This window comes from Dufourea novaeangliae, unplaced genomic scaffold (assembly GCF_001272555.1).
Source record: "Dufourea novaeangliae isolate 0120121106 unplaced genomic scaffold, ASM127255v1 scaffold96, whole genome shotgun sequence".
NCBI classification, from domain to species: Eukaryota; Metazoa; Arthropoda; class Insecta; order Hymenoptera; family Halictidae; genus Dufourea; species Dufourea novaeangliae.
The window spans coordinates 994,369-1,021,851 of NW_015373974.1; the positions used below are offsets into that span (position 1 = coordinate 994,369).

The 27,483-nt window shown below is 39.9% G+C and overlaps 5 protein-coding genes across 6 annotated transcripts in view; 3 read left to right on the forward strand and 2 right to left on the reverse strand.

The window, feature by feature from the left end:
- The window catches only part of LOC107187029, a 30,267-nt gene extending 15,805 nt beyond the window's left edge, over positions 1-14,462 (forward strand). The window contains exons 1-3 of one of the 2 annotated variants that reach the window (XM_015575027.1): positions 11,822-11,843; positions 13,054-13,563; positions 14,185-14,462. In XM_015575027.1, coding sequence (XP_015430513.1) covers positions 13,101-13,563; positions 14,185-14,375 — 654 coding nt within the window. In that variant the 5' untranslated portion in view covers positions 11,822-11,843; positions 13,054-13,100 and the 3' untranslated portion in view covers positions 14,376-14,462. Of the gene's footprint in view, positions 1-11,821; positions 11,844-13,053; positions 13,564-14,184 lie in introns of those variants that run through there. The other variant, XM_015575026.1, reaches the window with a different exon arrangement.
- A 1,117-nt stretch (positions 14,463-15,579) lies between these two features.
- On the reverse strand, positions 15,580-17,681 carry LOC107187011 (probable enoyl-CoA hydratase, mitochondrial). The gene is made up of 7 exons (XM_015575000.1): positions 17,422-17,681; positions 16,587-16,793; positions 16,401-16,525; positions 16,121-16,325; positions 15,939-16,058; positions 15,797-15,864; positions 15,580-15,715 (listed from the first exon to the last, which is right to left on the reverse strand). The coding sequence occupies exons 1-7, from the start codon at positions 17,516-17,518 to the stop codon at positions 15,650-15,652; spliced, it is 888 nt and encodes a 295-aa protein (XP_015430486.1). The 5' UTR covers positions 17,519-17,681; the 3' UTR covers positions 15,580-15,649.
- A 538-nt stretch (positions 17,682-18,219) lies between these two features.
- On the forward strand, positions 18,220-19,713 carry LOC107187059. Its single transcript, XM_015575054.1, has 4 exons — positions 18,220-18,447; positions 19,032-19,283; positions 19,355-19,496; positions 19,572-19,713. The coding sequence occupies exons 1-4, from the start codon at positions 18,390-18,392 to the stop codon at positions 19,711-19,713; spliced, it is 594 nt and encodes a 197-aa protein (XP_015430540.1). The 5' UTR covers positions 18,220-18,389.
- Positions 19,714-20,453: 740 nt separating this feature from the next.
- On the forward strand, positions 20,454-22,366 carry LOC107186954 (inositol 2-dehydrogenase-like). Its single transcript, XM_015574927.1, has 4 exons — positions 20,454-20,539; positions 20,692-20,934; positions 21,123-21,504; positions 21,896-22,366. The coding sequence occupies exons 1-4, from the start codon at positions 20,454-20,456 to the stop codon at positions 22,364-22,366; spliced, it is 1,182 nt and encodes a 393-aa protein (XP_015430413.1).
- A 113-nt stretch (positions 22,367-22,479) lies between these two features.
- LOC107187004 (protein DDI1 homolog 2) lies at positions 22,480-27,441 on the reverse strand. The gene is made up of 6 exons (XM_015574993.1): positions 26,936-27,441; positions 25,089-25,304; positions 24,752-25,006; positions 24,122-24,427; positions 23,920-24,039; positions 22,480-23,719 (listed from the first exon to the last, which is right to left on the reverse strand). The coding sequence occupies exons 1-6, from the start codon at positions 27,195-27,197 to the stop codon at positions 23,499-23,501; spliced, it is 1,380 nt and encodes a 459-aa protein (XP_015430479.1). The 5' UTR covers positions 27,198-27,441; the 3' UTR covers positions 22,480-23,498.
- Positions 27,442-27,483: the final 42 nt, after the last annotated feature.

Below are 27,483 nucleotides of genomic sequence, written 5' to 3' on the forward strand. Positions count from 1 at the left end.
GTCCATCGATTCAACAGTCAGTGACTTCTAGATGTTGCACGTTTCTTTACAAAAGTCCTAGGATTCTGATTTGAATTTTCACTCCTGGATTAACGTTTGGACCGTTGTACCTAATTTTGGACTCTTGGATCCAAGAAACCTCTAGATTAATCTTTGAGCACTCACATCTCACTTTAGAACCATTAATTAATGTTTGGACTCCTATGTCTAACAGTGAATCAGTATATCTATCTTTAGACACCTAGATCCAAGAGACCTCTAGGTCTTAGTTTGGACCCCTATGTCCCACTTCCGAATTCTCAATTAAAGGTTGGGCTCTTAGATCAAACTTTGGTCCCCTATTAGCTTATTTTTGACCCCTACATCAAAGTTTAGTTTCCTATTATCTTACTCTGGACCCCCAGATCAAAGTTTGGATTCCTGTTATCTTACTTTGGACACCTAGATCAACGTTTGGTCCCCTAGAACAAAGTTTGGATCCCTAGACCTAAGTTTGAATCGCCATATCTAACTTTGGACCCTGGACTCAAACTTGAATCTTGAGATTTAGGTTGGAACACCTAAATATCACTTATTAAACTCCGAATCCCAAAATTTCCTCCCAAGCTGCTCCGATTGGTGCACGAGGATTGGTACAAGCGGGACAAGGTAGTTTTCAACGGGGATCGATCAGCGCTTCGCCGGAGGAAGTCTCTTCCTCGACGTGATACCACGTGAAATTACAGACCGCAGACACCTCCCGCTGATATATCACTGCCTGTTTGTCGCAGACACCGTTAGCCTTTATTACTTTCCCGGTTTTCAAGTCTGTGGGTGGCAGCTTTCTCGGTTCTTCCCCCGACAGTTATCCAACGACTGAAAGAAAAAAAAAAAGGAAATAACCAACGCGCTACACCGTCGATCGCAATTCGAGTCGACAGACAGCCGGATTCTGACACGGTTTGCCAGACAAAAAGATAATCAATAAACCCCACGACGAACTGGTTTCGATCGGTTTCCGGGGTTCGCCAGTTTAGCGAGTTGAGCTCTGATCGACGTGTTGCAAAATTATTCGGAAATCTGAACCGATTAACTATGCATTAGCTGCATTAATAAATAACCTACTTTTTTAAATAAACTATAATTGAAATCTAAAATACCTTCCCGAAATTTATTTTTTACAAATTGTGGATGGTTTCTAGAACGAGGACGAATTTTAATATGCTGATATAAACATATCCTAGTAGCACAAAATATTGGTTAAATATTTCTTTTTCGAATATTGAACAAATAGTTTTTTAACCACACCTTTTAATTGGAAAAAATATTGAATCCAAGTATTGTATACATATACGGGAAAGGTAAAAGAAATATTTAAAAATGCAAAGTAGATATTCAGAAAATGTAAAATAAATATTTAGAAAACGTAAAATTAATATTTGAAGAACATGAGTTGAATATTTAGATAACTATAGTTGTTAAGATGAATTTGACAAATTATGTATCATCTCCAAATGTGACCTTGTGTAAAATAAAATGGATTATTTACTGCTGTATCTAATGTAACAATAAAACATTTTATAGTTTTCAGTAGGTTGTCAGATAAAAATGCAAGTTAATTAATAATCTCGGTGAATAAAAAGCTTCAGATCGTATCAGGCGTTACTTGCACACGTTTCTCCGTCTTCTCCCTCCGAAGTGTTTCGCGATGATTTCCTGCTCATCGTGATCTTGCCCAAGCAACGTCGGAAAAAGACTGAAAAACCACGATGTTTCTATCTAGCCAGCCCGTCGACCAATGAAATTTTTCTGACGTAACAAAAAAAAAACTTATGAAATGATCGTGACGAAGATAACCGCGACGCGTACGCGTGTTAAGGATTTTATTATATTTTTCCACATCGAACTTTCCATGTGCAAATGTTGCACAAGCGTTGCAAAAATGAAAGCAGTTATATGTAACGAAAAAATTAGAGTACCTTCGACTCCAAAAGGAAATTCAAGATCCACACTTTCTTCTTTTATTGCTAATGGAATCATGACACCAGTCGTTACAGTGATTAATAAAACTTAGAAAATTCTCAAAATTTCGATTTGCATGGAAATTTAATTAGGATTCTCATTTGGAGGAGATCCAATAAGAGAGTGGTAATTACACCGACAGTAAAAGTAGATTATTTACGATACACACGGCAGCCACAGGACAAGCCGCGAAGAGAAACTCCAGACTTATGTGTTCTTTTCTAACGCCATGGGTTCGACGCGTCCTCGATCCGAGGGGAGAACAATGCTCCGAGTAGAAGTGAGGTGTTTCTGACCCACGATCACCTAGGATCTCCCAATCATCACTCGACTCTGAATTATGTTATAATTACTTGAAAGTCGATTCTAATCAAACATATCCACCTGAATATTAGAAGCTAATTAACATTAAACTTGGACGGGGATATTCCTGTTTTCATCTTTTTCATACACACCAGAGCCAACAATATTCCACTATGATTCAATTTTCTTATTGATCCCCCTGTACAGTCCTTGTAATAATTATATTAATACTTGATAAATTAAATTCGACTCAATCTTGCAACAAATTGATCTGCCTTTGGGTCTGATTGACATAAATGGGTATAAGGGACTTAATAATTCCTGAACTAATCTGGAAAGTTTCATTGTGGGTAGTAGTTCAGTAGCCCTGGACCAAATGTTTCCTTAAAAAAAATAGAAAGTGAGGTTAAATTTTGGAAAAAACTGACAGTAATGCAGTACTTTCCTTATACACCAAATTAGGAGAAACCCTTGATCCTCATTCAAGACCTAAATGAAACATTGTCTAACCTATTTAAAGAGTCCCAAGAAGAGAAAATGTCTATCAGACAAAAATATGTCCAAGGAAAATGACAGGGAAAATGGCTAAAAAGCTGGAATGGAGATTAAAGCTACCCCAAAAAGTGATTTGGGAGGATACACAATAGTTTGCAACAGTTACCCCGACGAAATGGAAGGCTTGTGGACGGGGGAACCGGTATTAAACTCAATGGAAACTGGTTCGTGAGGAGAATATGATGTCACTTTCGTCGTGGTGGCTCGCGTCGAGGGCACGGGAAAATAATAAACAGGGATACGTATGGTGAATGATAATTCGGATTAGACGTGGATTCCGGCACGATATTTCCCCATTTTTTTAGCCCCGAGTTACCTCCAGCCTCGTACGTTCTTTCGCATTTTCCTTGGCCTTATTTCGCTCGGTCACGAAACGTGTTCTGTTTTCGGGAATAAGGACAATTAGAATGCTCTGACACGTGCCTCTGACTATTTCAGGTTCACGAAAATACATGATATTATCATTTTTGAATCTCCTTGTACAGGTGGTTTCATTTTTGATGAACGATACTTTGTGCTAGAAATAGTAAACTTTCAAACAAATTCACAATTCCTCTTACCCAGTATGAAAATCTATTAACATACAAGGTTTATTAATAGCTTAAACATCCTTCGTATAGTTCTTGTGGTCAAGATAAATGAAACACCCTGTTTATGAGAAAATTCAGTTGCACTACGTTTATAGTCTATATATCTTATAATTCTGATGAATTTAGTATACTCGTAATTACGCGAATGCACTCTTTTTAATATACAGAGGGTGTTTAAAAAGAGGGGTCCAAGACTTTAAGGGAAATATTCAGTACTTTCGGCTGTTTTCCTTGCATCACTTCCATAATCCCCAGCACGAATAGTAAACTATCGTTGCCCTGTAGTCAGTTCCGTCACTAAATACAATGAGTTGAATCCGTTAATCACGTCAGTTTCACAAAGTACAAGCGGATTTCGTTAACCTGATAAGCTACAGAACCATTGTAGCCGTTCAACGAGTAATTTTCCTTTCTACGAATGAAAAGTCACGGAGTTTCAACCGACCTATTATCAGCCTCGTGAATCGGCCTGTTGGAAACGGTTCTGGTCTCTTCCGTGCTGAATCGGAATCGGTAGGCACACACGGTGCATATTTGAAAAACAAACGAAAGCGTGTTCACGTAACCCAGCGACTCCTTTTCGTCCATCCATTACCGATCCACGTTCAACGAACTGCGATAATAAATCCGACGCGAGTTCATTCACTTTTACCGTTGAATTCCATGGGTTTCAGACATCCTTGTTCCACTCCATCGTCCTAAAATTAATTACGAGTGTTAGTACGTGTTCCTATAGCTGGAAAGGAAAATTTATCACGACGGTACTAATGGACACAGTGAACTTTATCCGAAAGGTACTAATGGACACGCGAAGCCTGATTAATTCCTGCCGCTTCCACGTGATTGCCTTACCGGCCTGGCGGCAAGAATTATTCGTGCGTTCGTGGCGAACGAAAATTAATACCAGCAACGGAAACGTAATCGTGGCAGGTTATATCGAGTCCCAGCTGTTCACCTCCGTCGCCATAATCCATTCCCTGACTTTCCTCGTTGTACAGTTACTCCAGGGTGAAAGGTGAACCCAACCTCCCTCCCTCCTGCCTCTGCAGCCCGGCCCATCCCTTCACGAACGATCCACCAAGAGGAGGATCCGCGGCTCTGTCTTGTCAGAGGTGATTACACCATCGAGAGCCTTTGCTCCGTTCTGCTTCGCCTTGGAGAATAAATACCCGATAGAAATGATTCAGAGATGTATAGGATGTGTGAATACCCTCCTTAAACAAATAGAAATTATATATTTTATTGTAGTGTCACAGTATAGTTGGAGGATGATTATGGAGAACATCAGGTGTATTATGAGTTTGAAAAGAGGGTCTCTAATACTTAAGATGTGAATTACCCACCTACTATAGAAGAATGAATTTTTGTACGTTATGGTACCTTCACTGTGATCAAACCCATAGGATCTGGAGATCCCAGTAGCAGTCTGTAAGAAGTATTATCTGATAGGTCAAAGTGTATTTAAAGAAGAAATTGGAGTTTTGATTTAATCTATTCCAGAATTCTAGATGACTCTAGACCTCTAGAAGATCCTAGAGAAATCTGGAAAACTTTTGAACTCTAGCAGACTCTAGAAGACTCTGGAAGACTGTAGAACTTTAGAACTCTAGAACTCTACAAAGCTCTGGGAGACTATGGGAGACTCTAGGATACACTAAGAAACTCTGGGAGACTCTAGGAAGCTCTAGGAAAATCTAGGAGGTTCTAGGAGATTCTAGGATATTCTAGGAGACTCTAGGAAACTCTAAGGGACACTAGGAGGCTCTAGGATACTCTAGGAAGCTCTAGGAGACTCAAAGAGACTCTAGGATACTCTAGGAAGCTTTATCAAGCTCTAGGAAGCTCTAGAAGACTCTAGAAATCTCTAAAACCTAGGTTTATGGAAGACTCCACCAGTTTCAGAGGGTCTTTATCCCTGTCGCTTGGAAAATACGAGAAGATAGCCTCTTCTTCCATCTCAGCTAGCTCTATTCGCTCGGTGAACGGTATTATTCGCGTAAAGAACAATCCCGATCGTGATTCAGAGTGGAGAACGTGGGCGTGCTGCGGATAATCGGATCGAGAAGGGACGGAGGGCCTCGGATCTCGAAGTGAAAGTCCTGGATCGGCGTTTAGTCGCGCTGCGACCACGATCTCGAGCGGATTCGCGTCTGACTACGTTTCTTCTAGATCCTCCTCGTTCCGTCGATCGTTGCACAAAGTCATTTTTAATTGGTTCTACTACGTGAACAGTGAACAAGTCATAGTGCTGTGCTGAACAGGTGATCGTTTTGGATTAAGAATCTACGGTGATCGATGGAATAGCCGCGAATCAAGGTTCGACTGAACATCGTTTTCTTATTGTGCATCCTTTGGTGACTGAACGCTATGCTTGTGGGGGATCTGTAACAGAGATGGGAATTGATTTTCGTCATCTTTTAATTAAGTCGGAATTTTTCATGTTGAAACACTGACAATTACTGGACCCTCGATTACAAATTACACAAGGCTCTTTAATGGCTTAATTGAGGCTAATTGCCCGATGATCTCTAATCTCGGTAACGTTGGAAATTAATAATTACTTTTTTCCTTCTCTACTATTTGTAGGAAGGTGAATTATGATCAGTATCAAACCAGAGATATGCTATGATATCTATCAGTAATAGTGTGAATCTACTATAAAAATTACCCAACGAAAAATATGTCAAAATAATATTACTTCGAGAACCTAAAATATAGATCAGAATCTTAATAATATTTATATTATTCTGAATCCCTCCTGGGATATTTTAATCTCTAATCGAACTAATACAGATTTAGCTTAACTAAAATTAAAAAAAGGGTAATTTGTCAGTAAAGGAAACTCAGATACGCGTTGAGAAAATCACAGTGGCGTCGACTGGCCCAATCGATGAAGGTGCAGATCACCGATGGATCGCTATTATTATCGTTATTATTATTTCGCTGTGTGAAAGGCATAACCTCGGTGCTCGTGCGCGCAATAACGGAAATATTAATGCACGTAGCTCGGCTCGAACTTTCGACCAGACGCCGTAACGAGCCACGAATCGATCGTGCCTGTTTCCCCGTGTCCTGTTCACTTCGATTCACCATGCGTGAAGGCTCCACTGTCGGCTTACGGTACATCGCCACGTTATTTCGTACGTTTAATAGCCGGTCTACACTTGGTTTCCACGTCCGGGAATAAAGAGGGCTTCGAATTTCGTTCATGGGCTTCTTGTTCATCGAATGAAACCCTGAAATAATTCAGCAATTAATCAATTCAAGCATGGAGACAGTATTTTATCAATTACTTACGAGCTATACCAACAGCTGAACCCTGACTTTATCAGTAGCGTGTTAATAGACAGGGTTTTCTTTCTATAGTACCGCGACTTTGGACTGACAGAGATTATAGATGGCAGTGGACACCATTTTGAATGTGATGAAGAAGGGGATGTGACTATCATGTCAGAAAAAACGTGCTTATAGGGAGAGAAACAGTGTATGTCTTCACCTATCATGATCGTTAATTAATTCATATGGAGATGAGGTAGTCTAGAGAATCTTGAATCAAAAGAGAATCCAAAATTTTCAATAAGATGAGAAAATATCAGGACTGAAGGCAGGATAGTTATATCTATATTTAGACTATGAGTCTAAAAACTTAAGTTTAGATTTAAATTATTTCCTACTAATTTAACTAAAACAATATTTGAATACGTATTTATGTTCTAGAATTAAATTATTTCTTACTAATCTATCTAAATAGGAATAACATTGTTATTTTAAGAATAAGGTGATCAATTGCAATTGTTATATAAAGTGAGACATATATCTAAATTAAGGGGATCTAGACCCCTATAATGAAGTTATCCCCAGGAACATCAGTTCCCAGTTAATCTTCATTAAACCATCTATAGTCATGGTAGTTTAAAACGTGGCGAACTGGTGACGACAAAATTGTGGAGGATCCCGTCCGCTGAAAAGCAGCGTTTTTCACCGTGATATTACTATACCGAGCTAGACTCATCCATTAAGCCAGTGAAGCGCAACCCGTATCGTGCCCTCCAATAATTTACGATCACGCTTATTAATCGCGTAATAGCAAGGGCTCCGTCGAACCGGAATCGACGATTACCTCGAGACACATAATCGCACGAACAAACTCGCGAAAATTGCAATACCGCAGAAAAGAAAAATAGAAAATTACTAGAAATTATTCCCTGTTCCGAGATATTTTCATTGTCCACCGTTCAATCATTTCGTAACGGTTGCTCAACTCGTGTTATAAATTTGAATTACAAAACACATCTCCCCCCTAGATTTCCAGGAAACTCAAAAACGGAACTGTTACATGTAATACGCATTAGGTAACACTGAATACATTACATCCACCTTCAACTCTCTATTCTCAATTAAAGATTGTATAAATTCACCAACTTTCCGCAACAATGTAAACGAGTGTTCTGGTAGGGTTATTGAAAAAATTTTATGAACAATATTCCTCACTTGGTTTTACGTTAAATTAAAAGTTTGGTCGAAAGAGGCATCAGGTCGACAAGAAACGGTGCATTCTAGAACTGTAAGCATTCCAATATTCGTACTATTCGAATGATTCGAATACGAACAATTTATTCGAATAATTAGATTATTTCGAACAGTACGGAAAATTCAAGTAACTCGAATAGTACGAAGTATTTGAGTAGTACAAAGTATCTGAATAATTCGAATAGTACGGAGGATTCGAACAGTTCGAATAGTACGAAGTACTCGAATAATTCGAATAGTACGGAGTATTCGAATATTCGTAACAGCCCTGGTGCATTCAACGGCATTTTATGAATTGTTAATAGCCCGATGTCTGGCTGCGTTTAACAGAGTATTACTGTGTCAGTCCAACGGAACTGGTTTTAATTCCGTGAAGAAAAAAAAAATGAGTTTGCGCACCGCTGCGCCACGCCGACCGATATCAAACGTCGATAGAAGCGTAATATAGCGTTTGTATCGGGACCGGGACACGGCACCAGCGAGAGAGGAAACCAGGAGGAGCGGTTTACCTGGGCGAACTTGCTGCCTGGCAACCAGCTAGCCACCGTACCTACCGCCTGCGTTATACTGTGTTCCCGTTCGTTGCAAAAGCTATGGAAATCACTTTTTCAATTGAACGCGCCTGTCCCAGCTTTCAGTCTGTCCACTTTCCGTTGAATAGTGAAGCTCTCCCCGTTGTCTGCATAATCCAATAAAAGGGCGTGGTGGCACTGCATTGCTGCAGATGAAGTCAGTGAGTCGACTGTGCAAGCCTAGGCGACTTGATCAAATTTAGGGAAATGGAGAATTATAAACAAAGGGAATAACCAGATAGGAAAGTGAAAATTATCCTTGGACCTAATTGGACTTTTGTTGGAGCATAGGATAGCTCAAGGAAAAAAACAATTTCTACCGATTTTCAACCCTATATTTCGATATAGGATTCAAAATCGGTAGGAATTGTTATTTTTTGGGAGCTATCGAATGGTCCAATACAAGTCCAATTAGGTCCAAGGGCAATTTTGACCTTTTTAACGGACTACAGTAAATTTTCGATTAATGCTCGAAACTTGGGCTCGCTTTGGAACAATTATCTTAGAGGGATACTACTTCTGCAATTCGTAAATTCGACTGGTCCCACTAGTAGTTTGAGGAGGAACCAGAAGCATATAATGTAGAGATCTTTCTGCAGCACTTATCAAGAATTTACTGAACACCCTTTCAAGAAATGACTTATTCTTTTATTGTACTAGACACAATTGGTGCTAGATACGTGATTTTTCTCACGATAAATAAGACTTAGCATTTGTTAGATTGTTATTGGATGGACTTACAAATACTTGATTAACCAGAGCCCTTGCAACGAAAGGATGCAGTTATTCATCTAGGAAAACATACTCTGTTTCCGGTAAATATCGTCCTACACAGTGTGAAACGTGCTAATGCTGGTAACAGTTTGCTTGAACCGGTATCCCCGGGGAACCACGTGCACGCACTCGCCATGAATACTTAAGCCAGATGCGAATAACTCTGTCGTGATCGCTTGGATTTCTACCTCTGGGTATTGTTCAGACCTGAGATCACTTAATGCACGTAATTGGACCTATTTATTTTAAATAGGATTTTAACAATCTTAAAGATACTCCAGTGATGGATATGATTTATGAAAACTCAGTGGCGAGGAGCCTTTTAACACTTATCGATGATTTATAGTATTCAATTCTTCCAGACCTAATCTTAATTTCAGTGAAATAGTAGAAAAATTCAAATGGTAGTACAGAAGTTTAGGAATAACCTAATCCTAATTTTAGTATACAGTAAATTATCGACGAGTGTTCGAAGGCTCCTCTGTGCTGAATATATTCAGACGTCATCCCCACCACTGGGAGCTTGACTGGTTCTACAGAGAATCTTAAATATTATTAACTAACTGATAAACAAACTATCCTAATTCACAGCTATGATAAATGTCTTGTGGATTAATGGGACACTTCTGCGTACCCTAAAATGCTTACAGGGGTCTTGTAACATTTCCTACATCCTTTACATATATTGGACCAAGTCATGAAAAATTTAAACGCACTATTTGGAATCTATCTCAATACGAAACATTTTACAATTAACAATAATTTGTTAATACAATTGCACCAACACTAGATCCTTCTGCACTGTTATCTAAAGCTTCTTAGAATTGTTGTCACTGAAGTTGAAATTTACTATCTAATCCATTGCTCCGTATTAGGTAACGTTGTCCTGTATTGGGCAAAAGGTCAAGAAGACACAAAAACAGTTGGTTACTTATTGGCACACGTACCACCATGATCGTGATCGCTGACGCAATTCCCCTTGCTATCAAACTGTTGCCAGTAGATTTCGTTCGAGACTAACAAGGGACCGAACAAGAGAGCATGGAAACAGATCACGGTTCCAGGACCAACGAGGAGGCGAAGGAACAACTAGACTGAGGCGGGCGGTCGTTATTGGAGCATTAATAAAAACCCAGCTGGTTATTGTACCCCGATAAAGGCCCCCGGCAGTTACGCGATTCAGCGTGGGCATCTAAGCCCGATCCGTCGATCGATACAGCGAAATCTCGCCCACGTTTCCCTCGGCGTACTTTCCATCTGCGTCGTGAGAAACCGCTTTATTTATCCCCAGAAAGTTGTTTTTCGATCACGGCCTACGGAGCAGAGTTGGCCACGATATTATTCGAACAATAAATAATTAAATGCAACAACATCTAATAACATTATCCTGGGCCTTTAAACGGTTAATGAAATTGAACGATTGATTGCAAAGTGTCTACACATTCTACAAAATTGGAATTTCCAGGTTTAAGCAATGAAAAATGGCGAAGTACTTTTTTTTTATAGAATACCTGTGCCTTTGTCATTTTTTCATTCTATTCTACGAATAATGAGATTTAGCCCAGCATTCTTGTGAGTAATTCCAGGTTACTATTTGTGTCAGTGTTTCGATATTAAACGGGAGCTTTGCCTCGAATTCGGAAAAATTATTCAGGTTCAGTACTGGATCCTGAGTACTTGAGTACAGTAAATCATCGATGAGAGTTCCAAGGCTCTTCTACGCTGAGAGTTGAGACGTCATCCCCACCACTGGGAGCTTGACTGGTTCCACAGGGGACACCTCAGCAGTGCGGATGTTTTATGAACACAGTGGCGAGGAGCCTTGGAACACTCACCGAGGATTTACTGCATTCGTCCACGGTTTCAAATATTATAACGATTTTCCTAAACGACAAATCCCACAATCTTATAGGGGTTATAGTTCCCATTAAAAAATATGATGAAAATCATTTATTAAGTGTCTTTTGGAATAGTTATGACAAATTGATACTGAAAAAAAAAAAAAATAAAACTCCATTGTAATCGACTTATGGAGAACCAGTGCGTGAGTCCAGGGTTACGAAGGCAGCAGTGGGAACGCATCCAAAGGAAAAAAGGAGTGCGTATCGTTGACGTGGTAACCTGTTGCACCTAATAATTAGGTGGCGTTGCGCGTGCGGTTTCCCAGGCGCCGTTAAATTGCACGGTTGTTATCAGAGTGGTCCTCCTCCTCCCTCCTGCTGCGTACGTATATACCTTGGCGAGGCTTTAACGCGTGACACGTTACCGTTACCGTAAATATACAGATCCACGGGGCCGGTTAGTAATGCATTCACTGCTGTGCACACGTGTTTCCTTTTTCAACCCGACGATCGCGACTTTAATCGACGAAGAAATCGAGTTGACCGACCGGATACCACTTACCCTGAAAAAAAAAAAAGAATAAGACAGAACGAAAGAAGAAGAGAAAAAAATACACCGTCGATGACCAAACCGTTAGACCGTAATTTCGTAACGAGTCGACGACACTTTGGGACCGGTAGGCTCGCTTTTGTTTGTTTTCTTTTATTCTGAGGACCCGCCTCGGAATTGCCCTCTTACGAACATTATGTGGCCCGATATTTTCATTGGAAGTCAGACCCAGTTCCTTCTATGGACGAGAAAAAAATATTGAATATTTCGAAATTTTGTTTTAAATAATAAAAACAAATTTATACGTTAACCTTCATTGTCCCAATGTTTTCATTGGAAGCCAAGTGGCCACATCTTTCTTTGTACGAGAAAGCTATATTTAATATTTTGAAATTTAGTTTTAAATATCAAAGACAAAATAACACGTTAACCGTCATTATGTAAAAAAATGATATTGCTTCTGGCCATTGGGTAACAAAAGAAAACCGAATTTGAATGACGCAAACAGTAACCAAACTAATAAAAGTGGCTCACAAAGTAAGCTGGAGTGTACATATCGTATTTATTTGGATACAAATGACGGTTAACTTGTTAATAATTATTTATTTAGTACAGGGAACACACTACGGTGAAGATATTGAACACACTATCGTCAGTGATTCCACTGTCACGTTTAACATAGAAGACCAGAAATAGAATGTAATAAATAAACTGAATAGTTTAAACGAAATTGAAGTAATTAAATTAATAAGATATAATTTAATTTAATTGTATTTTCTTACTTTGATGACACTGCATTGTTGGTATAGTACCATAGAGAAACCAGCACCGAACGTAACCGTATAGGGACACACTTGACAAAAACAACGGGAGACAATGACCGGTCGACACTGTGCGAAAGACTGCAGGCCGGTCTGGATTTCAACCTCTGTAATAGACGGAAATATTAGCGAGAGTTATCGAACCTATACGACCTCTGACGAAAATATCGTCGAATTTACTTCCCTGCAAATTTATTATATTATTTATTTATAATGATTTTTTATATTATTGAACTAGGGTCCTTCCAGCCATTTCTAAATGAATATTTCAAATCTCATTTCACCATAATTAAAACCACTTTTAATATGTATCCATTCATCCCTGAACTAATTTAACTTTGAACTAAAAAGTGATATTCCTCGAAACAAAGTCTGCTATTGGTTCTAGAAGCCCACTCCTAATAATTAATTAAAAGAATTATTTAAATTAAGGAATAATACTAGGAATACTTTTATTCATAGCAGAATATATGTTTGTTTATTCTCCCTAGATAATAAAAACTATTCAAATTTCAGATCAGTAACCCTGTCATCGAATCACTGTGAAACACTGGATCAGAGAAATGGCGCGACAGCAGACGGCGGACCGGAACATCCCCCATTTAAGGGACATCTTTGGTTTCGGGAGCAAATGGGAGAACACCCGTCTGCAAGCGGAGGAGAAGGCCGCTGGTCACGACAGTGCCGTCTCCGTCGGCTCGACTTCCGGCGAGGAAGAGAGCCCGAAGAACAGCAAGAAGAAAAAGTCCCGTCGCCGTGATAACAGTAAAACATTGACTGAGAGCGACGTGAAACATTTAGAGAGACATTTGTCCATGAAGAAGACTATTCGGAAGAAGATCATGCGGGATCTTCAGCAGGCATTTGTCGAGGACCCGAATGAATTTCGTGTGGACGACATACCGCCCGAGCAGCTCAAGGCGGAGATCAATATTCAGAGCCTCAGCTTTGGGACACCGTCGCAGAAGCAGGGACGCACGCGTGGCAACGCCGAGAACACGTTCCTCGACATGCTACGTGCTGGAGGTGGGGCAATCTTGATGATCTTGGGGAACGTGTTTTTGGGTACAATCGGTCCTACGAGTAGTTCAAGTGGAGTATAGGTTTAATAGTAGCTTCAGTAGGGTTTGAAGACCTAGAGATTATGTGGAACGAGGCATATGACTCCCCCAGTTAGGAGAAGGGTCTTTATAATGATCTTGGGGAACATGTTTTTGGGTACAATTGGTTCTAAGTGTAGTCCAAATGGAGTATAGGTTTAATAGTAGCTTCAGTAGGCTCTGAAGACCTACAGAATACGTGGATGGAGGCATACGATTGGATTTAACTCTAGGCAATTAGAACCTAAGGTTATACTATTGGGTTATGAAGTATTTCCAGGGCAATGCTATTGTAGGATGTATAACTAGTCTACTATTTTTGTGAAATTTTGCATTTGGAATAACTTGAATTTCTATACTATTTTAACAATATTCGTTGCTGAAGTTCATACTCCACCGTCATTTTTACAGAACAGATCAGATTTTCTTCACTTAAATAGTGGATTACTGATTGGTGAACCTGATACTACAAAACTGGAATATTTTTGTGGAATTTGTTTAAATAATTCTAGCTCAATAACTAACTTCTGATAATGGTTTGTTTCAGGTTTAGAGAAGAACGTGGTAGACGGTGACAGAGACTCTGGCCACGGTGGTTCGCCGATTAGGGAGACACCGAGTGCCCAAGATACGGATGAGGAGTCCAGCTACCCCTTCGACACACCGGTTGCAACGCCGTCGAAGAAGAGTGGCAACTTCTGGAGACGTTTCACCATGAAGAACCGTAATAAACGGTAAACCGCCTGGCCGACGAAACATACATCTCCACGCGTCCTGATAATTTTTATTCCCGTTTCCGTGAACTGTACCAACTTAGTTATTCGAGCAGAGCTTGCAACTGTGATATACGCGAAGAAGGAAACCCGAGTTGTACCCGTGTGACAGAAGAGCGCACTTCCTGAATTTAATTCGTTGGTTCCCCAAGGAGTTTCCGGTTTCCGTGTCTGAAGTCTGATGAACAAGGACCAATAAAAATAAATCACGAGTAATATCATCGAGTCTTAGGTACAAAATTATTCATAATCAAAAGTCATCGTTCGCATATCAATATTTTTGGGAATTCTTTCGGATGGTATTTTCTATAAATTTTTACGCGATTCCATCTCTTGGATGGAGATTTTTATATCATGTGTTCGCGATTACTGGAAACTCCTTCGAGACCCTGTGGGGTTCCCTGACGTTCTACGAAACGTTTTGTGTACTTAAGTAATCGTTAAGAAACGCAGCGAATACCTAGTATACAAATATTTTTAGTATGTAAGTATAGTTAGTCTGAGTCTCCTTTTTTTTCGTAATTTTAAGGATGAGAACGAGGAAATCCACAGCTGAAGTAATTATTACGGAAACATTACGTACGCACAGCCCCCCTTTCACATCATACCTGTACATTTGTTAGTATTAGCTAGTCAACAGATTTTTACGAATGATTGAAAAACAAGTAATTTGATACTGCCCCATTTTTTTGTGAATTCGATAAAGAATATTGTACAAGTGCAATTATTCTCTTGGTGTGCCGATGCAAAAAAGGAGAACAATCTGTTTTATACTCCAAGCAGACCGCAAGTACACTACAATAAAGTAAAATAAAAAAAAAAAAAAAAAGATGTCTGAAAGTCGTGTTGATTTTCAATAATATTCTGCATTGTAAAGGTTGATATTTAATTGTACATGTTGCCGTGAAATTCCATTGTTCCTACTGTTTCACTATACAAGATGCTTTAACAGAATCACCATAATTAACTGTTAACAATAATCATTCACCTGATGTATCAACTGCAATGCTAACTGTAAATGTATCATACTTAAATCCACGTCGATGTAAAGATAACGATTAAATAAAAATTCATCTGAAAACTGTCTCTTCGTCTCTCTGAAAGAAAATATTTATTTATAAATTCTTCCTATAACTAATGTATATATGTATAAGATTTCCGTAAACCTATAAAAAATGGTAGAAAAATATGATCCCTTATTTAATTATATACTCCAAACGGAGTTAACAATAATATCGTTCACTGGTTCGTGAACTTTGGCGGTCTCTTTTCAACGAACGCGGTCATTCCCTCTTTCCTGTCAGCCTGAAGATTTAAATTTAACATTGTTATGTAAATAAATATACATTAACTTCTTAGATACACATTTATAAACGAATTTCTCACCGTGGCAAAAGTACCATGGAACATTCTCTTTTCAAAGTGAAGACCTTCCTTCAGTGTCGTCTCATAAGCTTCAAGAAAAAAAATATTTAAAAATCAGATAACCGAATAATAAGTAAATTAATAAAAAGGTAATGGTAAGTACCAGTATTCACAGATTCCTTAGCCATGGCAACAATCAACTGTGAATGAGAAGCAATCTTCTCGCCCAACTTGACTGCCTCTGCTACCAGCTTGTCTGCTGGGAAGATTTTACTGACTAGACCTATAAGTAAACATTTATTTAAATTTCAAAATCAATCACTTCATTTCTGTGCAAAAACGAACCGCTTTTCTCGGCTTCCTCAGCTGTGATTTGATTTCCTGTGAGCACCATTTCCATTGCCTTGCTCTTCCCAACGACTCTGGTCAACCTCTGAGTGCCTCCAGCCCCAGGGATTGTTCCAATAGCAATTTCTGGTTGTCCAAACTTGGCCTTCTCACCTGCATAAATTATGTCGCACATCATGGCCAGCTCGCAGCCTCCACCTAACTAAATGAAGAAATAATTTGTCGCTTTACAGTACCAAAGAACATAATGTTAATATTTTGTTAAGGATTTACATACAGCGTAGCCATTGACTGCAGCAATCACAGGCTTCGAAGCTTTAGAAACTCCATCCCAAGTGGTCAGGAAGTTTCCTCTAATAGTTTGGGAATACACGTTGTTCTGCATCTCCTTGATGTCAGCTCCTGAAAAGGTAGTGTTAAAATTCAGTTCGATCCTTGATCAATTTTCAGTACGAAGACTTACCGGCTGCAAATGCTTTCTCACTGCCAGTGAGAACAATGGCACCAACACCATCATTCTTATCAAATCTGGCCACAGCATCGTTCACCTCAGACATCAAACCATCGCACAGAGCGTTTAGCGCTTTCGGTCTGTTCAAGGTGATCAAGCCTACATTGTTCTTTTCTCCTGTTGTTTCCACCTTGATAAATTCATACTTTGGAACCTGACCTAGATACAAAACATGTTTATGATCAACAGCTTCTGGATTCATCTGATATATTAAATTACAAAACAGTGGAAGTATTAAGAATTAATACTGGGGAAGTTTTAATGTTTGCAAGAATTTTCTCACAAGACTGAAGTTTTCACGACTCTCAACTACCATTTTTCTGTTTCGTGCAGAATTTCCCGTAGCATAATCGAAAGCCGGCTAATCGGTTAGCAGGAAGTCATAAATACGAAATGTACTTGGAAGAAATTCGTTCTTGAATATTCATCGAACAGAGCGATTATTTTAGGAATATTTAAAACATGAGCATGTATTCAGAACTTCTCTAGAATATTTCTACTACAATTCCATTTGAAGGACTATTTAAAAAAATAGCAAATATTAATAGGAAAAACAATTACAGAGTATACTTAAATTACAAAGATATTCGAAATGATAAAATATAAACAAGACCTCCAAAACAGAGTACGAATTTTTTACATCCAATGATAAATTTTATAGATCATAGATCACTGTTGATCAAGTAATAATCGAAGTGCCCACAATAGTTAATCAAATTAAAGTGTGCTTGTTTTTAACAAAAGCAGGTTGAAAAAAACTTGCAATTTATCGACTGACAATACTCACAACAATAGTATTTAACATTCGAAGCGAACTGTTGCGGTTTTCTGCCAATCTTCAAAGATCTAGCGAACAAAGTTTGACCGAGACGAGTGGTTGCCATGATGCCTTCTTGTTGAACCTTGTATCTGTTAGCCGGCACGTACAACCAATGCGAAAAATTGTCGACGAATTTAACGAGAACTGATAAACCCCAATCTGTTGCCAATCGTCGTATGCAAACTTGACAAACAGGAACGGTTCCACGCGTTCACTGGAGCCAGTGCTGTACCTAGAACTCTAAGAACCCTGTCCCCTGATAAAACCAAGTATAGACTCACATTTATATACAATAAAAGGTACCATTTTTCGTTGCTAACATTTAGACTCCTAAAATAGTATTATACCTCATTGCAGATTTCTCACAATAATTACAAATGGGTATAATAAAAAGTAAAATATTTTACTCGCAATTTTGACATGTTCGCGCCATCAAACGGATGCCGTTAGAACAACGATAAATGTGTACAGAAGAGAAACGAATAATAAACAGATTGTATGTAATGGAATAAAATAAAAAAAAGTTCGAACAGTTGTATGACAAGATTTGGGTAACAGGTTTGGTAGAGAAGGGAGAACAAATTTCGATCACTTTGGGCAAACTGAGGTCGATGACCTCGGTCATCCTGAAGATATGCAACCGGTCTGACACACTTTGTAGCTACCATATATGAGAATCGTTTGAAATTCTAATAGGAATAATTGATTAAATGTAATGAATAATTGATTTCATTATAGGTATTTATATTGTTTAATATTGGGCTGTGTTATATTAAAAGGTTTGTTGGCTGGAAATTTGTGGGATAATGGTATGTTAATTAGGTGAACGTTGGGCAATTCAATGCCAAGGTGGGAGCAACAGAACAGGTAATAGGAGTGACCGATCTTGAGGATGAACTTGTGTACTCGTTGTCAGTTCACAGACGTTCTACGTCATGCTGTCACCGCTACGTTTACTCCTGCTACTCTTCACGCTGAAGCAACGTTCAGCCGGTAAATTAAGATGAAACAATTAAAAATAAAAAAAACATTTATCTAAATAGCTCGTGAATTTTGTTGAACTTCAGACATCTAAATTTTTAATAAATCATGTTTCATAACAATTACAATTCTACTATGAAAAAGAAAATTCTACTGACACAAGTGTTAAGTAAGGAATTGTTGCTCTATCTACGAAGGGTGAGCCAAAAGTCACTGCCCACTGAAAGATGAACCGATATTTTATTGACATTACCAAGTGGGCCACATAATTATTTATAAAAACTTTTTTCAAACTTTTTTAACACTCATTTTCCCAACTTAATTTGTCCCTTAGGGTTAACAGTATCTGATCGCAATTAATTTCTCCAAAATCTAAGTGGAATTTCAGTAAACATGCAAATAGGTACCAACTGGTCATTCTTCTGGGTCAATATGTATTCAGAATCTCATACTTGGTCCTCCTGAAATTATCTGGAATACTTTCAATCTTATCAGAGTTCCAAAACAAAAAAGTACTGACATCATTCGAGTATAGAATGGCAGTAGTGCAACGTGAGCACTGTTCAATTAGTGACAAACAAACTGTATCATTGCAGAAGAAATATGGCAACAGGATCTGTCCATGGACATGCAAATAGAAGCATCCACAGAAGGATTCGACCAAGTGAGTCTACGTTGCGGGGCTGAGAAGATGATAGTGGATCTGAAAACGTCTGACAATTTTTCAGGAGTGATATACACACAAGGTAGCTTCTATTCCAGACAGTCCCCATGTTTTTTTGACCCTCTCCATGGTGGCAATTACACCATGAACATTCCCTTCGACCAGTGTAAAACAGAAACTGTAAGTAGTCTTTGTACAACTATCATAACACGCTGCAGAAGTAATTCAAAATTGATTACTTTTCGTATCAGGAAGATAATAAGTATAGGAATATTTTGGTGGTACAACACGACGACGAGTTAATTACTCCAGGTGATGCAGCCTTTATCTTAGAATGCGACTTCTCGAAATCCAGGGATTTCACTGTATCAGCTGAATTAGGCGAACCTGATAAGAGGCAAGTAATATAAAAATCTTAATTGATAAGAATCAAGTGACTTTTTAAACAAAAAGAATTATTCTTTGTTCCCAGGGAAGTGAGGTCGAGCATATCTTTGGTGGATCCTGATCCAGCCAGGGACAAGGAAAAAAAGAATGCTTATGTGGAAAGCAATAGCGATCGAGTCACCTATATACCTAACTCAATTATACCTAAGATCAATGATGAATTATGACTAATATAAATGTTCTTGTACCTGAACATTAGAAGTAACTTTCCTTACAATTTTATGTATTACTATCACACCCCATACTATATAATTAATTCCCAATTACCATTGTAATTGGTAATATTCCAAGCATTCTCGTTCTTCCAATCAATGTATAAACACAAAGATCACGTACACATATAAAATGTGTATCCTTACAGCGCAAGGTTATCATCTCACGTATCGTTGACACGATGAAATGAAATCACAAGTGGAAAAAAATGACTAATTATACACCGATTAGAATTCTATCATTGACAATGAACCCAGAAGGAGGTTCTTGCACTTTTGGAAGTAGATGAAAGTTGACTTGGGCCACGATTACTCAGCAACTATATTGGAATATTTTAAATTCACGAGAAGACGTACCGTGGAAGATGACCCCAAGTGATTATCTCCTGTACTACACACGTATCAATAATACATAATGCGATAAATAAACGTAAATAAGTGGTCAAACGGTATCAATAAAAAATCTCAGGTCGCGTTTTTCGCGAATCAGAAAACATTTTACTGCGACTACCCCTCGACTTGACATGGGAATTACGTCACATTCGATCAAGTCCATCCCCACCAAGTGGGTCTATTCGTTTATATATAAGAACCCCTTACACACCATGCGCTGTACCGGCGTGTACAGTCAATCATTATTGTCATATCACAGAACCAACGAAGAGCGCGAATTTGTTCACAAACGTTCAGATACCATGGCGACACTGAAATTCAAAGATGCCTCCTCGCCGTACAAGCAACCGTTACCCTCACCACCACCCGAGGATTATATCTTCCAAAAGTAAGTGGACTTGAAATTTTCATCTTCAACCAGCTGGAAACAGTGTCTTCCTAAACTGTCTGGACCAGAACGCCTCAGTGTCTTTTGGATGATGACTCCAGTTTGACAGGATCCTCTGGATATCCTAGAAAATCATTCACGTGTCATTGCAGGTATTTAGAGGATCTAGCACCGAAGAAAGAATTACATCACCCAAAAATAAAACTGGCGTTGTTCGGCGTCGGTCGTGCTGGGACTATCCACTTGTCCAACATCATTGCCAGTCCTCGAGTTAAGCTTCTCTACATTGTTGATGATCTGGAGTCCAACTGGGAGAGCATCAAGGAACACTGGCACTTGGAGGATGTCATGTTTCTGACCAGCGAAGAGTCGAGCAGAGTGTACAGGGACCTCAAGTGAGTATTTAGATATTTTTTTGAAGTTTTAGATGTAAATTCCCATAAAGCAATATAGGGACAGACGACCATAAAGAGGATGGTCCATCAGAACCATGTTAAAATGATTTTTAACTTTATGGACTACACTGGGAAAATATAGATTACAGTATAGATGAATAACACCTGAAATCATTCTCTGATCCTAGTGTCGATGCAGTTATAGTAGCATCCCCCACGTACACACACGAGGCAATAGTGACCAGGTCTCTGGAGGCCAAGAAAGCAGTCTTCTGTGAGAAACCTGTGGCGCAGGATCGCCTGAACACTGTCAGATGCTATGAAACAGCCAGAAAAGTCGGCAAACCACTGTTCTGTGCCTTCAACAGGCGATTCGACCCATGCTATTCCACGGTCAGGCAGAGGGTCAGAAAAGGGGAGGTGGGTCACGTTCATGTGATCAAAACTGTCGCCAGAGACTCCCCTCTTCCTGGAATAGAGTACTTGAAGACCTCCGGTGGTATTTTCCATGACTGCATGGTCCACGACTTTGACTTAATCACTTGGATCCTTGGCGAATATCCCAACAAGGTAATTGTCCTCTAAAATACTATAGCCAGGACTGACCAGTAGGGACATAACAATCTAGAACACAGTTTTCCAATCTTTATGTCTAGCCACCCTGTTCTCAAAGTTTCTTTTGCTCAGTGTCCCCTTTGAGTGAACTGTCATCAAACTTTCCAAGTGCAGTTCAGCACTAACCTTTGAATCTTAAAAAGTTACATTGAAGTTACAGAAATAGCTAAAACGCCCACTTTGGGAATCTATGGTCTAGAGTCTAAGATACCAACACTTGTTTCTCAAAGCATCATACAATAATCCAGATTCGCTAAAATGAATTTAAAATCATTTCACTCAAAATTAGTCCAATTGAAATTATCATACTAGTTCTTCATCAGTTGACACTTAACCTCGGACACAGGTAGCCGTGCGGGCTCACGCGCACATCCCAGAAATCAAGGCACTAGGGGACTACGACACGGTGGTAGCGACCCTCCACTTCCCCTCGGGTACTTTAGGAGTAATCGACATCTCCAGGAACAGCCCTGTCGGTTATGATCAGCGTCTTGAGGTCTTCGGTCCCAAAGGACTAATTACTGCAGACAACGAACGACCTTTGCACAGTGTGACCATGCAACGTGGCCTCCAAGGGGCAACTCAGGCCCCCATATGGTACTCGTTCGCCAGCAGATTCATGAATGGTTACCGAAGGGAGCTGGACCATTTTATCAACGTGGTTCTTGGCAAGTCCGAGCTCTCGGTGACGTCTGAAGAGACACTAGCGGTCTGCAAGATAGCCTGTGCCTGCGAGGAGTCCGCCAAGACCGGAAAAATGGTGGAAATAAACTGGCCGGCCAACGAGATCCCGAGGAACACAGAAAATTTGATCTAGACTTTAAAGTAATTCACGTTCTGTTTGATTTCTGGAACAGAATTCGAGGTATCCATGGATATTCACTGTTTCCCTAGACTCAAGGATACGTGAATGATCATGGTGTATTTTGTTCGTCTTTCAAGTCTTTTAATAAGTAATAAAGAAAATACAGAAAAAATACCATGTACCCTACAGTAGGTTGTAACAGTATGAAATTCATGTTATCCATCGTGTACGTTCAATGGGTACACTCGCGTAAAAAGGTAACAAAACAGAAATTCCCGCCTCTGAGTTCGTCCTTTATCTCTCCCTCTCTCTCTTGTGACATGAAAAATAAACGTGTAAATCCCCGGGGGACTTTGGGTCCACCGATAGCTTCGTACAATAAATTATAGAGGAACTGATTTTTCAGTCAGCAACGTTCCGTGAAACAAAAAAAAAAAACCACCGTTTTCCGCCATTTCCCGAATGAGGACACCTAGTACCAAATTTCTTTAGAACTTCTTTCTTTAAAACTCGTCTTAACACGCTGCCCTTAAACTTATTGTGTGTGTATTGCGATAATTATATATATATATATATATATATATACCAGATCACACTGGCCTATTATCCGTATTCTGTTAGAGGAAAATGCATAGCTCCATCACTTTGGGAATCCTGACTATCTCCAATGAGACTTTAATGTCCCTTGAGCGTCGTTGGTGCGTCGAGTGTGTACAGGGTGTCCCACTTAAGGTGAGCACCTTCAGTATCTCACTTGTTTTGGCAGTAAATTTGTTTTCCCAAATGCTCTAAGTGATGTCCAACAACTTGGACATATTATTTAAATCTATTCTCGTATATTTGTCGATTTTTCGTACTCAAGGTCACTGGATTGACCTTGATCTCGAATATTACGCCACGTTGATAAACATATCTAATGTTGTTTAAAAAACTATCGATGATCTTGAACTTTCGAAAAATATGTCCTTGAGAAAATGTAGCATTTGCTCCTTCATATTGAAGGTGCTCACGTTAGGTGGGACACCCTATACAATCATCGATGTTAAAAATTGCTACCGAAAATCAAGTACAAATCCCCCCTCCCCCCACACCCTTTGGGCGTTCGCCGATCAGAGTTAAAAATAGACTTTGTTCGTCGTTGTCTCTAGAATTTCAAAGATTTCGCGAACAACGCGGCGGTGGCTTGAGCCTTGTCCCCGTTAAGTCGACGCAATTCGGCAATCACTTGCGCCCTGGTGAAACCCAAAGCCCCAATCTCCTCCACGGTTTCCTCTGTGAAGGGATCGTTTGGTAGAATCGTCTCCAACGAGGCTGGTCTACTAGAGGGAACTGTTAGCCCACTAGCATTACTGCTCCCTTGGCCGTCTAAGAAATAGACAAAAAAGATACTGGAGCTGGTAAAATGAATCTACCAATTGGATTTACTAGGTTTTATTGGGATCCAGGCAGATTACAGGGAGTTCTTGTGATTAGGAGCTTCCTGGGATGGGGGAAAAGACGTCAATATATTTTCTTGGAAGGATTGGTTTTAGATTAGAATATAGCCAGAATCAATGGATATTTACCATTTTGCTGACGTTGCTTTTTAGCATCACTAGAACTGTCCTCCAGAGCTCTTTGAAGTTCCCTGTCGTCGAAGACCTCGTCGCTGTTACCACTTAGCCTAGCACACTCTGGCAGGTCACCTGACGAAACCCATATAAAATGTGTCATAATCATGACCTAAAATTTTATATTCACGATATACAGTTTTCCCAAGAGCTTCACCTTCAGCTAAGAATGTTGTCTCGGTGCCAGTGGTGCCTATCTGCAGGACGTTTCTCTTCAGGTCTATGCAACACTGGTGCCTCTTAAGCATGTCCAGGCCCAGTAACATGTCCATAGGCTGCTCCTCGAGGACACTAAACGACGTTGTCAGATGGTCATTGCCTATTTGTATCTGGACCATGTGTATACGACCAATGATGCGCTGTACCCCTACACCTTTAGCCACTCCGGCCCACCTGGTGTCCACCAATCGCATTATATGACACCTCTCGGCGCAGGCGGCAGACATAATAGTCGATTGTGCTCCTAATTATCAACATTACATACTAGAAACGATTATCAAAATCCGTTGAGACCACGAAAAAAAAACGAACTGCGTGAGTGTGCAGAGATTCTGACATCTAAAATTAAACCGCTCCCTCCGTGGAAGAATCGCAACTGCAAAGAATGACTTTCGAACTGCAGGAATATAAAAATAGACGTCCATACCACGGTCGGGCAAAGATATTTAAAAATAATCTTGTCTCCAGTCCAACGTCTGTCTCGAATATTCACGGTGGAATCTGCACACTACCACGATTTTCGCTTGGTGAATTTTTAAACATGCATCAGAAGAATGCACATGCCCACCTGAGTCGATAAATGCTTTCACAGGGAACCCGTTCACTTTACAATTAATGTACAACATAACCACTGTCCCGAACGTCTCAGGATTGTACTCCATAGCTGCTTCCATGTTCGCCTCGATATTCTTCTGCCTGATCTCCTCAGCTATTAGTCTCTGAGCTTCTGTGTCGAATGGATCAGCGTTCATCATCCTTAATCTTTGAGCCTGACGTTCCTCCCTGGCTTTGATTTGCTCCCTGAGTACCGTGGAGAACCTGTCTGAAAATTACAATATATTCAGTCAGACAGAAAACTTGATGGATCCAGATGAATGGTGATGAACATATGTACAGGAACTCACCCAGATTTCCAGATAACAATGCATCGGCTAGCCTAGGATTGTTCTGCTTTAGCAACGCTAGTTGATCCGGATTAGCTAGGAACATGTCTTTTATCATCGCTGGATTATCCTCGCTCCTAGGATTCTGTATCCTAGCAGCATTATTCGATGTGGTTGGCTGTCTTGTCGCAGGCGCTCCTGGCACTCTGATGGAACTGAAGTCCAACATGGGAATAGCTAGAGTGACGTATCTTGGAATTTAATACATTCTCGTCTTCGCTATGCAGAGTATCTTCTTAACACATTCAAGACCGACTTATTAGTAGAAATTAGGCTATCGGGTGTAAGTCTTGGTAGAATTATTTTCTCAACATTTTGCAAGCATTGCACAGCTAGGTTCACCAGGGGGTTGAATGACATACTTATACCGGTGTGTCTTGTGCTGCTCTACTAATATATTGGAGCCTGCTTATGTTCCAGTTCATTGCTTACCAAAAGACAGTTTTAATTGTTCAGCTGACCAATGATGAAGCTAGCTGTAATGCTTGTTGGGAAAATAATTCCACCAGGACACTGCCTACACTCAAAAACCTCAACAGTAATAACTATAGCAATGTTTATATTCCAACAGCTAATCTTCATAAGAGAGCTTGGGCATCCATCCAATTGGTTACTACTCAAACTACTGTACAATGTAAAATACATACACCAATTGTAATTGCGCTCCTACACTGTCATAAAATTCTGTGGTAGAAAAGGTGACAAACCATCAATTCAAACATATTCTAATTGTGCATGTTACTGTATGTTCAAACATACCACGCAAATAAAGGTATTATTATAAAAAAACAAACTCTGCTAAATGAATAAGATATTGCATGACTCGTGTGATGCATCATAGATCTTGAATGTGTCAAATAGCTCATGAGAGAAGCAGCACTATGGAGTGCGAAGCTTCTCAGACCATTCAGTAGGCTAAGTAATCCATGCAATTGAAAGTTTCCCAACAATCAAAGGATCTTGACTGCTCAGAGCTAATGGTACAATCCTTCTACAACCTCTAGAAGCCTGATGTTACAAGCATCGAAACAAGACTCAATTCTGAAGCAATCAAAACCTTCCATTGTACCTAAAACTGGTCCAAAATTGCTTCAGCAACAATGCACGAATAGACAGAGCAAAGTACAGGGGATGGTAGAACAGACACAGCTATATCCAAGCAAAAGGAATGTGTCAGAACCAAAAGTGTACAGTATGGTGCATGTTGACAGACAGAGATGGGCAAATTCATTATCTATTTAGATAAAGAGTTTCGAATAAGCAACAAAAGATAAAAATATACATTGCCATTTTTCATTGATTAAACATGGAAATTCCAATTCTTAAACGAGTAGACACTTAGCAAAGTAATCATTTAACCTGATCAACTATTTAAAGGTCAGGATGACTCTCCTACATACTCCTGCTGTTCCCTATGTACCACAGTAAATCCTCGATAAGTGTTTGAAGACTCTTATGCACTGACTATTAAATATTTCATAAACTACTAGCCATACGCGTTGAAATAAATACCATTGGCTTCAAAATTTCAAGCTCAATCACCATGCTTAACCCATTAAAAAGCCAGCATTACACCTGGGGACCTCTGCTTGTTAATCTTGAACCGTTATCGAGGATTTACTGTATTCCAATAAAATTCTGCCCAACTCTGGTGACGGAGTCTCAGCAGTGTCAGGGAGACCAGTCCAGTGACGTGAAACCAAAACACAGAGTGACTGGAAGAAACGTAAATCGAAGCGGAAAAGCTAACCTCACGACCCGCGCCTCGATCGCCAACGGTTAATAAATGGTGCGGTATTGAAGCTGACCTCCGTTAAAGGGGTGAAGGTTCAAGTCGGTCCCGCTCTGGTGCATGTGCTGCAGTATCACAGCGTCACCGTCTCGGATCCCTAGATCCTTCAACGATTTCTTGTCGTCCATCAAAGGTCGTCCATTGAACGCGATCACGATCTCGTGAGCTGGTACTCCGGTCTCGATCTCGCAGAACGCCTTGAAGTTCTCCAGCTCCAGGTCCTCGCTGACGTCCAGGACGAAGATGTCGTCGCTGAGCGTGGTCACGGTAACCTTCATCCTGCCTGGGATCCCTCGCCTCTGGCCGGTGCTGTCCAAACGATCGAGAATTACTGTGGCTGGAGAAGTAGGCTGGTGGATACACAAGTGGGTAAAAGGGGAGGGGGGCAGTTGGCGACCAATTTCCACGCGAAAATTTTTGCACTCCCCGTCAGAGATGCACACTCGACTCCTAATCACGCGCCGGACGAACAGCTCCGGGGATGTAAACAATCCAGCTCAGCAAAAATACTGGTGGCCGACGGCCTCGAAGATCGAGCCATCTAGGGGCTGAACGGGGTACCGA

Excerpts from the sequence above, each read along its gene's own strand:
- LOC107187011 (XM_015575000.1), bottom strand. The coding sequence starts at position 17,518 with ATGGCAACCACTCGTCTCGGTCAAACTTTGTTCGCTAGATCTTTGAAG. Across the intron at positions 16,794-17,421 it reads GAATGTTAAATACTATTGTT|GTCAGGTTCCAAAGTATGAA; the intron begins GTGAGTATTGTC and ends TTTTGTATCTAG. Across the intron at positions 16,059-16,120 it reads TGAGGAAGCCGAGAAAAGCG|GTCTAGTCAGTAAAATCTTC; the intron begins GTTCGTTTTTGC and ends GTTTACTTATAG.
- LOC107187004 (XM_015574993.1), bottom strand. The coding sequence starts at position 27,197 with ATGAAGGTTACCGTGACCACGCTCAGCGACGACATCTTCGTCCTGGAC. Across the intron at positions 25,305-26,935 it reads CCTTCACCCCTTTAACGGAG|CTATTCCCATGTTGGACTTC; the intron begins GTCAGCTTCAAT and ends ACGTCACTCTAG. Across the intron at positions 24,040-24,121 it reads GACAACATTCTTAGCTGAAG|GTGACCTGCCAGAGTGTGCT; the intron begins GTGAAGCTCTTG and ends GGGTTTCGTCAG.
- LOC107187059 (XM_015575054.1), top strand. The coding sequence starts at position 18,390 with ATGCTGTCACCGCTACGTTTACTCCTGCTACTCTTCACGCTGAAGCAA. Across the intron at positions 18,448-19,031 it reads GCTGAAGCAACGTTCAGCCG|AAGAAATATGGCAACAGGAT; the intron begins GTAAATTAAGAT and ends GTATCATTGCAG. Across the intron at positions 19,284-19,354 it reads GTGTAAAACAGAAACTGTAA|ATAATAAGTATAGGAATATT; the intron begins GTAGTCTTTGTA and ends CGTATCAGGAAG.
- LOC107186954 (XM_015574927.1), top strand. The coding sequence starts at position 20,454 with ATGGCGACACTGAAATTCAAAGATGCCTCCTCGCCGTACAAGCAACCG. Across the intron at positions 20,540-20,691 it reads GAGGATTATATCTTCCAAAA|GTATTTAGAGGATCTAGCAC; the intron begins GTAAGTGGACTT and ends GTGTCATTGCAG. Across the intron at positions 20,935-21,122 it reads AGAGTGTACAGGGACCTCAA|TGTCGATGCAGTTATAGTAG; the intron begins GTGAGTATTTAG and ends CTCTGATCCTAG.